We start from the raw sequence: 13,857 nt of genomic DNA, 5'->3' as shown, positions 1-13,857 counted from the left end.
GGCTGTGGCCACGCCGTTCTGGTCCTGCCTAGGGCCGCGGAGTATTACTCCGGATAATAGCGAGGAGGACATTGTCGTAATGTGTGGGGAGAATGGTGAATTTGCTTGCCAGTCAGCGTACAACACACAAAAAGCTACCTCAGTTGCTAAAGAGATTGGCGATGCAAATCAAAATGGCGGCTCCAGCTTCCCTGGGAGACCGCGTGGGCCAGTTGCAGAAAATTCTGCAAATGCGGGACTTGCAGAGAGTTGGCCAGGAAAACCCCGCCCTGATGGGGGGTATGGCGTGAAAGCTGCGGCCGCGCCTTCTTGGACTATGACCAGCTCAGCTCACCCGATAAATCTATGGGACCTCCCCCTAATCTCAACCAGGGGGAGTGGTTTCCAATTATGCCCTGTGGGCATGACTCCAGCGGAGCAAGGAGCTGGTGAACCGGCCGTATCATTACAGAAAGTAGTTCCTGTAATCAGTGCTGCCCGCGGAAAAGAGGACAAGGATTTTGCAAGCAAGGTGGCTGCAGGAAATTGGCCGGGATTGGCGCCAAATAAGGAGTTACGCTCAGGGGGTAGTGGCGCGAAATCGGAGGCCGTGCCCCCCAGGACTGTGAAAAGTTCAGCCCCTGTGCCGGGGCATCCAATTAACTTGTGGGACCCTCCCCAAATATTCACCAGGGGGAGGGGTCTCTACCTCTGCCAAGCGAGACCCGAGTTGTCTGAGGGAGGAGCTGGATGTGAGCTTCCTGTCCCTCAAGTGAGAGGAGCTGGTGAACAGGAGAGACCACTGTGCAAAGTGTCTCCCGTAACCAGCACTACAAAGAGCGAGATGGACATTGGGGTATATCCCTATTCATTGCCAGGAGGCTTCCTGGTAGTCACGGCTGGGGACAAAGAGACATTGCGGTGCCTGTGCATGCAGTGCAGGTTGCCCGGTGGAGAAGCCAGCACAACGGCTAGGTGCCCCCAATGTGGCATCCACTACCTAGGGGCCATGCAGCCCTTCGTACCAGGGCAGACCGAGGAGGCGGGAGCGGACACAGTCCGATGGTACCGGGCAAGGTAGCGAATAGTTGCGGGTCGTAGCCCCGCGTATGCCGGCAGTATTTCCCTATGCTCAACCCCCGGCCATAGTTAAAGCCCCTGCCCCTGTCACGTCTCCCTCGGGGTCCCGATCGAGCCAAGGGTGGTCTGGGGAGTCACAGGGCAGCGCTGATGAACGGACTGGGGAGAACCTGGACTGGGGTGATTGCTTTACATCCGATGAGGAAGCGGAGTGGGAAATGCATAGGAGAAAAGAGTCATCTTGTACGAGTAATACTGATTGCAATGCTAATATAAAATGTAGGCCTAAGCACTTTGGGTCCAAGTCTAGGTCCACAGGGTCCACAGGAGTGTCTTCTGGGGATTTGGGTAATGTTGCTCATATTGTGCCTATTGCCCGGGGAACCCCCTATGTACCTCCAGTGTCGGCAAGGGTTGCCAGGGATCGCCAAAAGCTATTACTTTATTTTCACCATCCAAGGGAGGGAGAAATTGAGTTTGAGATGGATTCCACTGATGAGGATAGAGGATATAGTTCTGATGATGAGGAAGGATCAGACGAGGAGAATTGGGATACTGATAGTTCCATAGAAAATTGGGATCGTGAAGTATCAGATGAAAATTGGTATACTGAGACAGCAGAAAGAATAGCTTACATCTCCAGGAAATGCCTTAAGGAAGTGTATGGGCATGATCCTCTCAGTCCACTAGCATCCAGGCCAGAGTTATGGGCTGTTTGTGGGTGTCCAGTATGTCACCCAGAGTGTTACAGCATTGCTGCTCTAAACCCAGTGGACCATGCTGTACGTAGGCCACCTTAAGAGGGTATGGTAGTACCACTAATGGATACTCCATCCGGGAGTAATCCTGGTTGTTATACATCTACGTTAGGATGTATCTGTTATTATGTTATGATGAAGATATGTACTGTAATGTGTATTGTTGTGTTTTGCAGTGCTACCTGAAGGAAGGTTCCGCAAATTTAGATCCCAGCCGGGACGTTGGGTTCCACCAGGGGGAGAATTGGGCCATGTGTAAAATTGGTGTACATATCTCTTTCTCATGCTGGCAGTAAACCTGGTAAGTATGCAGGATTGCCAGTAGTCATCATGGAGGTTTGCCCTCAAACCCTGGTGAGGTGTCATATGTCCCAAAGGAAGTGACAACATGCTTGGTGTCCACCCTTAGTGACATCAGAGATGTGCCTGTTCCTGAGGTGATATAAGACACAGAACTGCCTAAAGTTAGGAGTTCAGTTGGTGTTTTGACTCTGTTCAGGAGAGTCATGTGGAGATCTGCAACAATGTTGCAGAGGCTGATGCAAGAGCTGTGACTGTGTGCAGCTCAGAGCAGACAGAGAGAAGCTGGTGAATCTTCCTTAGGGGAGAGGTGGAAGCAACTCCATTAGAAAAGGAGGAACCTTCCCAAGGATTGCAGCAAGAACATGAGCGGCTAAGTACGACCGCTATGAGGGGCAGTCTGCCTGAACCGTCAATAAAGATGACCTTGATCAAAGATACCCTCGTGTGTGAGTCTGGGATTACTCTGCAGAAGAAGGCACCACAGAGGAGTTCCTCATCAGAATCATCCCCATGCGGACGCAGGGATCCTGATGAGGTGAAGGCGCTGCACTGGATCTAGGTAGGACTCAAGCACACTACCTCAGCTGCCTGTCTGGGTTGGCAATCCCCACACAACATCATGCGGGAGACTCAGGAGTCCTGTTGCCAACAGGTGCACCACCAGACACGACCATGTAATGGGGACTGGTTAGACCACAGGGGCCAATGTGAGATTGGGTGGGTAAGGCCAGGCCAGAAAATCCGTTACATATATAAAACAGGGGGCAGGTTAACTAGGGGGATTGCTGCTTGATTTGGGCTTATAGCATTCAACCAGTATCCCTTTAAATTATTAATTAGCATCTTTAAATTATTAATTAGCCTGTGCCTCTTTGCATGGGTCTCAACCAAGAAAAACTATGTGTGATACAATTAATTTAAAAAGATAGTACAGGTATTGACTATTTTATTCTCTGTAGATTCACAAGTGCATGTGTAGAGCATTTTTGCATATATTAAGTTAATACTGAAATAACGCAGCAGTAAAGCCAATTATTTGGGCTTGGTGATAATCAAGATTATTCTTGATTTATTGATGTTAATGTACTGTAGCCCTGAGGTGTTTTTTCATCTGAACGGCTGATACAAATGAACACCTATGAGTTAGAAATAGACACAAGTAATGACAAGATTGTTAATCATCTTTAGCAGTGATTTTCAACCAGGGTTCCGTGAGCACCCCTCAGGGTGTCCCAGGCCCGGTGGCACAGCTGCACCCCACATAGCAGTGACCCGGCGTCACCCCCGCGCAGCAGCCGCCACCGCCCGGTCACTACGAACTTTCCTCTCCCTGATCCCGTCAATGCCGGAAGTCATATTTAACTTATGGCTGACAGGAGGGAGAGGAAGGATCGTGCTCTCACTGCAGGTATTTTTTGCCTTGTGCCATGTGTGAGTGTATGTGTGTGTGTGTGTGTGTGTGTGTGTATGTGCAGCAGGGTAGTCCGCCGCTCCTCCAGGGGGAGTTGATGCAGCTCTTCGGACTTACATGCAGAGGCATGGCGGCCATGTTGGTGTTCCTAAGGACAAGGGGGACCCGCGTAGGTCTGAGCTAGGCCCTGAGCCACCCTAGATTGTGTGTGGTAGGGACGACCCTATATCAGGACTCACCCCGTAGTTATTTGTCATGGATTGGCAGAACGGACAACCTGCAGAGGAGGATTCCCCAGGACTGGAAATACTACTCTGCGGCTGCCGGAAGTAAGGCAAAAAGGAAATTGTTGGGAGGCCCTGCCATGTGGGATCACGTATGCGGCTTCTGTTGTGCTTATCAGGATTCCCTTGTTATACTGCTGTAACCAGGAAGGTACCAACGTGCACCATCCATACACCGGGAGACTATAGTGCTGCCCTCACATATACATTGGAAAGGGATCTATTGCAGGACACTTTCCGTTCATGAGTGCCTAAGGGATTGAGTACGGTTGGGAGCCTCAGTGAAGGGGGGTGTTATTATTATTGTTGTCATTGCTGTCGCAGTTTGGGTATTTAGCTACTGCATGTGTATTGCTGTATCTACATTAGGATTGGACCTGACGGTAAAGAATACTGTTTATTACTGCTGTGTGGTTGTGTCATTTACTGTACATGTTCCCATGAGGAGACATCCCGCCAACGCTGATATCCGCACGGGTGGAGGCGCTGCACCGTGCACCCCAAGCTCCCCAAAAGCCTATGCCCAGGTCTGCTGTGAGCTGACAGGTGAGCACTAAAACACCAGAAACACACAAATCTCCCTTAGGGAAGAAAGGGTGTTACATGTGTATAAAAGAGAGAAAGACTGTGTGTGTGTGTGTGTGTATACAGTAGAAGAGAGAGTGGGAGTGTGTGTGTGTATAAAGAAGAGAGGGGGGAGAGTGTGTGCCTGTGTATAGAAGAGAAGGAGCAGAGTGTGTGTGTGGGTGTATAGAAGAGAGGAGGTAGAGTGTGTGTGTGTGTGTATAGAAGAGAGTGTGTGTTTGTTTGTATGGAAGAGAGGGGGTGAGTGTGTGTCTGTGTAGAAGAGAGGGTTAGAGTGTGTGTGTGTGTGTGTGTGTGTGTGTGTGTGTGTGTGTGTGTGTGTGTGTGTGTGTGTGTGTGTGTGTGTGTGTGTGTGTGTGTGTGTGTGTGTGTGTGTGTGTGTGTGTAAGGGGGAGAGGGAGCATACAGGGAAGAGTGTGAGGGAAATAGGAAGAGACACGAGAGATGGAGGGTGAGGGGGTGGGGGGAGAGAGTTGGGGTTCAACAGAATCTCACAATCTAATTCTGGGGTTCCTTAACCAAAAAAAGGTTGAAATCCACTGATCTATAGCATTACATTATTCATTGAGGTCCATATTCTGATTATATACTATAACAAAACCCCAGTCACACTGAAAGTGCCATAAATGCATGTAAAGCTAAAAACAATTCTACTTGACTGACTTGCTTTGAGAAAGTGGGGTCTATGTATCATGGCACAAGTGATGCATTTCTGAGGCAAAAAGATACATGAAAAAAAAATCCTACTAATTTCAATGGCCCCTTGTGCCGGTGAAAGGGTAACCAGGCTCACTAATAAAGGTCAAGCCCACTTGGTTGCCCCTGATCCGTGTTTTGGGGTCCTAGAGTGTCAGCTTTTGGACCTGACTGTCGTGTATGTACTACTGTGCCTGTATGTAAAATATGCGACAATAAAGAATTTGGATGTTTTTGCCTTTTCCAAGCAGAAATTGCTAGGCTATGAGGTTCAGGGTGGGTTTTGCGGAGAAAGTATTTGCAGATTGTGGCTATATTAGTAGTGCTAAAAAAAAAAAGAAACATATCTGAGAAGAATAAGATAAAGGATCTTATCAGAATAAATGTCTTATAAGTGTAAAACAAAAATTGTGAGGCGCTTCCAATAAAGGTGTGATAAATAAATATCAGGCTCCTGACGAAGCTGCCACGCCAGCGAAACGCGTAGAGTGAACCAGCAGCAATCCAGAGTGTGCCCCCCATGCCCCAGAACCCGTGTGGATCCATTTCGAGATCGATCGCGAAACCGGAAGTGACTCGACGGGCCGGACCGGAAGTGACGCGACGCGGTCCCGGGAGTGGGGTAGATGGTGTATACTGCTGCTGCGCTTTGATTTTTATGTGTCTATGCACATGGTGCTAATGTAAGTGCAAATTACCACTGCTTTTATTTAATATACCATTAGTGAACATACAATGTTGCACTAGAGTTGTCTCTGTTTCCACCGAGGGTTTGTTCCACTGACACCAGGGAGAGTACACTAAGCAAGACCCCCCTGCAAGCCACAGAGTCTTCAGATTGTCTTCCAATGCTGTATTTTAACTGGGAGAATGTGAGTTCCTAATCTCGATCCCCATACAGATTGCCACAGGTGTTTGGATATATTACACTATTATATATTTTCTTTCCTTTATATGGTGAAAATCTGCGCTCCCCACAAGATCCTTTATAGTCTGGTTATAAAACAGCTCTGTGTTATCTGCCGGGGTGAAGAAAATTAACAAAAAGCAGGAGTTGCCACGTGAACACACTACTGCTTCAGGCCTTTTTTTGAATACATATGAAAATAAAAACAGTTAGGAAATTAAACAAGGTTGATAATCTGCTTTAAAGGAAGTCACATGGAGCTCATTGTCAAAATAGTTTATGGTGGGGGCAACATCATGTTTAATACTTGGAATGAACATATATAAAATACTGCACCTTGTGAAATCGAATTCTGTGTAATACTGAACTGGTATAGATATGTTGACTACATTGTCTGCTTCATGCGCTTCATTACTTTCACTGTAAAACAAAGATGCTTCTTTAGTCAAATTAATGCGAATATACATACAGTACATGTTGTTTTTAGATTAACAAAAAAAGTATACCTTAAAGCCTGGAAATATATAAACGCTTTGCTCAGAAGATATTTGATGTTAAAATCGAACCCAATGTCAAAGGTTACCTGCAGATAGAAACATAGTGCATTTTTACATTTGACCTAGTTATAGGTCCAAACAGCGCACAACACAACATTTTCTTGCATAAATATATTCCCCAGTGAATGGAAAATGTAAATATTCCAGACATTTTAATCCTATATATGGATACTAAAATGCTTGTACAAGATCTCTCTAACATTGGGACTATAAAATGTAACTGAAAGATTAGAATATGGATGTGGTCCCATGTTAGCCTGTAGGATAAAAGCTGTAAAAAACAGCAATGACAAATATAGCTTAAAAATAATAACTTTTATTGGCTGACTGGTGTTACAAGAGAGAAGGCAGCTTTCTGGACCACTAAATCTTACATGTTTAGTTACAGTAATACTAGGCAAAACAATACATGGAATAATTACATATCCAGAAGCTGATGTATCAGAAGCTGATGCATTGTATCACACAGACATATGAGATGCAAACACAGAAACCAATAAGTATAAAAGGGGAGGTGTTAGGTGTCTGAGTCTTGTATACATATCAGAGAAGTTTAGAAGAGTTATGAATTGGGATATACCTTGAACATCATGATTTATTTATTACATGTTATACAAGGAAGTAATTTTTAAGACAGGGGTGTGCAAAAATGTTATTGGGGTTCGCGGGGCATACAGAGGCCCTGTGCTCTTCCCCAAGCCATTTAAATTAAATGCCAAGGACAGTGCGAGGCCTCTGTACTCTATCCTACCTTGGCTCTGAAGATGCGTTGCTGTGGCAAAATGACGTCAAATGACGCCGCGGGGTCATGTAACGCCACATGACCCGCAGCGTCATTTGATGTCATGTTGCCATAGCAACACGGCGGCAAATGGTGCGGGGTCACGTGATGTCACATAACCCCACTGTGTCATTTGATGCTCTAGGAAGACAAGGGGGGGGGGGGAGGTGCGCGAGCATGGGAGGAGCAGTGGCAGGGGGGTGCAGCTCCAAAACTTTGCGTAACCCTGCATTGAGAGTTACCTCTCGTTTTCACGTATGTCCTGAGCATAGAGTTATAATGACAAATACATGGTTATGATGCCTTCAAATGGTGGATATACTGTATGCTATACTGTAATGTAGGTGCACACAATGTTATATGTGGGATAATAAGATATAATACTATATAATAATGGTTTTACATATCAGGACATAATAACAATCATCTGTTCCTTAGCAGGTCTAAAAATTAGGTAAATATAACCTCAGATGAAAAATAACACATGACATATTACACCGTGTCATGATTTATTTAACAAAAATAAAGCCAAAATGGAGGAGCCATAAAACAAGACAGGTCCAATGCCAGGACCATCCTGCCTCTAATCATAGAGGTAAATAAGGATTGTAATCAGTTAGTGTTAGGACCTGCAAACTGGTCAAGCCTTGAAAGTGGCTCGCAGGCTTATACGCTTTGGCCAAAGGGTTAACTAAATTACCCTTTTTCAAGAGATATATAGGTATTTCACTGTGTATTTTTGCCACATTGAATGTTGCTCTGGACTTCTTTGTTTCTAGTTTCATACAATTAACCACGCCCAATAGCACTCCGTTTGACACTTACATAAATATATATATATTGTGGTCATTTTGGGGGGGGGGGTTCAGAGTGCTTGCTGGGTATCTGTGTGTTTGTTAACTTTTTCAAGTGCATCAAACGTTTTGCATGAGTTTATATTCCCATGTTCTATCTTTTTTTTCTTCTAAGTTCCTGTGCAGAATTGTGACTTTCATGTCCTTAAAATTGGGTCCTGGGCTAGAGAAATGATCCCAACTGTTGTTTCTGTTTTTTGCTTGTTCATAGAATGGCCATGCATATTCATTAATTTGCTAAGTGTTTGTTCTGTTTTACGTACATAAAAATTACATATGAGTAATTTGTAATCATCAACTGTTACAAATTTGGCATGGCCTGGTTGTCATACAGTATACTAACATTTTATTGTTAACATATGTGCAATAGCATTTTTCCCTACTGTATGTTTAGTGGTGTTTCTAGGAAAATATTTAGTCAGAGAACTAGGATGTCTTGAATATTTAATTAAACATAGAAATATTGTTTTTTAAATATGACTTTATTACATGAAGTTTACCCATACATTCAGTGGCGGATATCCCATTAGGCCCGGGCCTAGGGCGGCAAAATTTGGGGACGGCAAAAATGTCCGCCCCCATATACTTTTGCCGTGCTTTCTGGCTTATTTGGCATTATGGGAAATGACTTTCAGTAGCTGTTGTGGCTTACCTGCCGCCCTGCTCCTTCTTCTGAACCTCAGCATCAAATGGTGCCGTAGTCATCACCAACTTGATGTCACATGGCAACTCATTTCCATGGCAACGCGACGTTGCAGCGTCAACTGACGTCACGTTACCATGGCAACGCGATGCCGTTCGATGCTGCGGTTCAGAAGGAGGAAGGGGATGGCAGCAAGTAGGGGACCGGAACAGCTAAGTGCCTAGCCGCTGCATTCACTACTACAATGTAATTTTGGTAACCTAGTATAAATCGGATTTTTTGGGGCTGTAATGTAAACTATTGTATTGTATGTCTTTATTTATATAGCGCCATAAATGTACATAGCGCTTCACAGTAGCAATACATATTGTAATCATAAAATTAACAAATAAAATAAATAACAGGCCATGGGAATAAGTGCTTCAGACATAAAAGTAACATTAAGGAAGAGGAGACCCTGCTCTGAGTAGCTTACAATCTAATTGGTAGGTAGGGGAATGTATAGAGACAGTAGGAGGGAATTCTAGTAAGTGTTTCTGTAGGGGGCCAAGCTTTATGTATCATGTGTCCAGGATTATCCACAGTGCTATTCATATGTTTCTTTAAGCAAATGTGTCTTAAGGTGGGTCTTAAAGGTGGATAGAGAGGGTGCTAGTCGGGTATTGAGGGGAAGGGCATTCCAGAGGTGCGGGGCAGTTAGCGAGAAAGGTTTAAGGCGGGAGAGGGCTTTAGATACAAAGGGGGTAGAAAGAAGACATCCTTGAGAAGAACGCAAGAGTCAGGATGGTGCATAGCGAGAAATTAGGGCTGAGATGTAAGGAGGGGCAGAAGAATGTAAGGCTTTAAAAGTGAGGGGGAGAATTGAGTGTGAGATGCGGGATTTGATCGGAAGCCAGGAGAGGGATTTCAGGAGGGGAGACGCGGAGACAGATTTAGGAAAGAGTAGAGTGATTCTGGAAGCAGTGTTTAGGATAGATTGTAGGGTAGACAGGTGAGAGGCAGGGAGGCCGGACAGCAGGAGGTTGCAGTAATCGAGACGGAGAGAATGAGGGCCTGAGTCAGAGTTTTAGCAGTCGAATAACAGAGGAAAGGGCGTATCTTTGTGATATTGCGGAGGAAAAAGCGACAAGTTTTACAAAAGTTTTGAATGTGAGAGAATGTGAGAGAGGAATCGAGTGTGACCCCTAGGCAGCGTGCTTGGGCTACTGGGTGAATGATCGTAATTCCAACAGTAATGTGGAAGGAGGTAGTAGGGCCAGGTTTGGGAGGAAGTATAAGGAGCTCTGTTTTTGCCATGTTAAGTTTCAGTCAGCGGATGGCCATCCAGGATGATATTCCAGAGAGACATTCAGAAACTTTGGTCTGTATAGCAGGTGTAAGGTCAGGGGTTGAAAGGTAAATTTGTGTGTCGTCAGCATAGAGGTGATATTTAAACCCAAAAGATGTGATTAGGTCACCTAGAGAGAGTGTGTATAAAGAGAAAAGAGAAGGGGTCCCAGGACAGAGCACTGGGGTACCCCCACAGAGAGATCAAAGGAGGAGGAGGTGTTAGCAAAAGAGACACAGAAAGTACGATAAGAGAGGTAAGAGGAGATCCAGGATAGAGCTTTGTTATGAATACCAAGAGTATGGAGAATGTGGAGGAGAAGAGGGTGGTCCACGGTGTCAAATGCTGCAGAGAGGTCGAGTAATATGAGCAGAGTGTAATGACCTCTGTCTTTGGCAGCATGGAGGTCGTCGGTTATTTTAGTGAGGGCTGTTTCAGTAGAGTGAGCAGTGCGGAAGCCAGATTGTAGAGGGTCAAGGAGAGAATGGGTGTTGAGAAAGTGGAGCAAGTGAGAGAAAACAAAATGTTCAAGGAGTTTGGAGGCAAAAGGCAGGAGGGAGACAGGTTGATAGTTAGAAGGACAGGTAGGGTCAAGCTTGCTGTTTTTGAGTAATGGTATAACCGTTGCATGCTTGAAGGAGGATGGAAATGTACCAGAGTAGAGGGAAGAGTTAAAAATCTGTGTGAGCATAGGGATTATAGAAGGAGCAAGAGGTTTTAGGAGATGGGAAGGAATTGGATCAAGAGGGCAGGTGGTAGAGGGAGAAGAGGAGATCAGCAGTGACACATCCTCCTCCGAGATAGCAGAAAAAGAGTAAAGAAAGGCAGGAGGAGAGTTAGGAAGCGGTGTGGGATGGGAGGAGGCAACAGATGGGATGTTCTGATGTATGGATTCCACATTTTCCTTAAAAAAGTCAGTAAAGTCCTGAGGTGAGTTGGAGGAAGAAGAGGAGGCAGCTGAGGGTGGTCTGAGTAGAGAGTCAAAGACAGAAAAGAGTCGGCATGGGTTAGACTTGTGTGTGTTGATTAGTAATGAAAAGTAGGTTTGTTTAGCCTGAGATGGCAGAGTTGAAAGAGGGCAGCATAAATTGGTAGTGAAGGAAGTCTGCGAGTGTATGAGATTTCCTCTAGTGGCGTTCAGAAGAGCGAGTGGAGGAACGCAGCATGCGTGTGTGGGAATTTAGCCAGGGTCTGAGGTTGGAAGGGCGAGGACGGCAGAGAGAAAGCGGGGCATGTAGATCAAGAGAGGAGGATAAGGCAGAGTTGTAGTTCCTAACTAATTTGTCAGGGTCTGAAGCAGAACTGAGAGAGGAGAGGGAGGAGCGTAAAGTGGAATCAAAAGCTGGTAGGCTGGTAACTTTTGAACATACTACAGATGCAGCCATGTTGGCATTACAGAAATACAACGTCCACCCAAAAGTATTATAATTCTAACAATAATCATTTATAAAATAATTTAAAAAAAATGCTGGGCAGTACAGCATTATCTATACATGAAAAATGTTTTTAGTGCTTGCGCACTTTAATCCATTATATGGCAACCCCAGAGTCGGTGCAAGGATATTCGGTGAGCTAGGCAAACCTTCTGCCTTGCAAACCCCTCCCCCCAACCACGTAACTTCCAGATTTTTTTTTCTAACTGAGAAGTTAAAATATTATACAGTACCTAATAGATTTTTCTAACATTCATACACATTCCCCCTCTCTCCCTTACACTCTCTCTCCCCCTGACACTGACTCTCTCTCTCCCTCACTGAATCTCTCCCCCCACTAACTCTGTCTCTTTTCCATCACTGACACACTCTCTCCCCCCACTGACACACACTCTCCCCCCACTGACACACACTCTCCCCGCACTGACACACACTCTCTACCCACTGACACACTCTCTTCCCCCCACTGAAACACTCTCTACGTCCCACTGACATGCTCTCTCTCCCCACTGACACTCTCTCTCTCCCCACTGACACTCTCACTCCCCCTGCTGACACTCTCCCCCTGCTGACACTCTCCCCCTGCTGACACTCTCTCACTACCCCCAATGATTGTCTCACTCCCCTCACTGACACACTCTCTACCCACCCCACTGACACTCTCTCCCCCCACTGACACTCTCTCCCTCCCACTGACACTCTCTCCCCCCCCCACTGACACTCTCTCCCCCCCACTGACACTGAATCTCTCCCCCCCACTGACACTGAATCACTCCCCCCACTGACACTGATACACCGCCCCATTGACATTGTCACTCTCTCTCCCTACTGACTCTCTCTCCCCCCCACTAACTCTTCACCCCCACTGACACACTGTCTCGTTTACCCACTGACAACCTCTCAGAGCTCACCCACACACACAGACACACACAACAGGACAGGACAGAATACATACAAACACATACAAAGCACTCACCTCTATCCCGTCCATGCTGCTCTCTTCTCTGCTTGGTCCCAAGCACCTGACCTGCTCTCTTCCTGCTCGTGGGATTCCTACCCAGTTAGGAAACTGCATTAGGCAAACTAGACGGCTGCCACCCCCTAAATTCTGCCACCCTGGGCCGCCGCCTAGTTCGACTAATCACTAAACCAGCCCTAAGCAACCCCAGTATCATGGTGGCTAATGTTAGTGATATTGGTCCATGTGTAAGTCCCTACAAGCATTCGAGACCACTGGTTCGTAAACCTCTCCTTGGTGCCAGGAGCCAGACCAGATTTTGTAGCAACCACACAACATTAATGTCATATGCAAATTAGCTACATTCATCTGTGTGCAAGTGTATTGTTTATTCCTAAAACCTGGAGTGGCCGGTGCTCCCTAAGGAGAGGTTTGAAGACTACAGTCCTAGATAATTGAGATGATATTAAAGTTACGATAAGTATTGTGTTTCTAAAGCATTTAGAGTGATTTATTGTCCTAATTAAGTGTATTTAAACAACTGCTCAACCATGGCTATTAAAGAATGCTTTAATATTGTGGTGTATTGGTTAGCAAAGCTTCCAAATGATTCAGTTGTTATTGTTAAATACAGATTTAGTAGGCGTTAGCGCACCCACTGGAATGTGCGAGTGGGTGCAATAATGTATTAGCCCAGTCCCTTTTTGCTTGCGGCTAATCCAGACACAATCCGGGGGCACAAGGGCTTTTGTGCCACCTCATGTGCAATTCCCAGAGAGGCACAAAGCCATTCTACTGGTTAATGTAAAGTCTATGGCTTCTTACCTTTTGTCTTTCTGTTAAAACAGGATAACCAACTTGACAGTTGACAGAATCTTGTGAACTACCATCCTGACACAACACTTCAGTTCCATCACTCTGTAAAAACAAAACAAAAAATGTAAGTCCTACTTCATCTTGTAAAGATGAACTTTTTCAACCATATCAAGGTAGGTTAATCAAGCTAGCTACAGCTTCTTATGAAACAGCAAACTTCTGTGTACTCTCCTCATGTTTGGGAGAGGGTTATTCATTAGGGTCCATTACGAGTTAACAGACCTGATTTGGCAAACTCACATTCAAGTCAATGGGAGTTAACACCAGATTGGGTGATTTTACCTGTAACAGACCTAAATGAATAACCACCTTGATGTGTTAGATAGCAACAATTAGGAAAATGACATGTTTGTATGGCTAAATGACAGTTAAACTGGTTAGCACTCTAATATTTTATGCGTCATACATTAAATCACATAATACAT

General features: G+C 45.4%; 1 protein-coding gene across 1 annotated transcript in view; it reads right to left on the bottom strand.

The window, feature by feature from the left end:
- ITGA2 (integrin subunit alpha 2) overlaps window positions 1-13,857 on the bottom strand; it is a 162,065-nt gene that overhangs the window by 22,108 nt on the left and 126,100 nt on the right. Inside the window, exons 21-23 of the mRNA XM_075589084.1 lie at window positions 13,382-13,474; window positions 6,510-6,586; window positions 6,340-6,423 (exon numbers count right to left, since the gene is read on the bottom strand). Coding sequence (XP_075445199.1) covers window positions 6,340-6,423; window positions 6,510-6,586; window positions 13,382-13,474 — 254 coding nt within the window. The remainder of the gene's footprint in view (window positions 1-6,339; window positions 6,424-6,509; window positions 6,587-13,381; window positions 13,475-13,857) is intronic.

Source organism: Ascaphus truei, chromosome 1 (assembly GCF_040206685.1).
Source record: "Ascaphus truei isolate aAscTru1 chromosome 1, aAscTru1.hap1, whole genome shotgun sequence".
Taxonomy (NCBI): domain Eukaryota; kingdom Metazoa; phylum Chordata; class Amphibia; order Anura; family Ascaphidae; genus Ascaphus; species Ascaphus truei.
The sequence above is the reverse complement of the archived record's forward strand: the minus strand, read 5'-3'. Positions and strand labels throughout refer to the sequence as shown.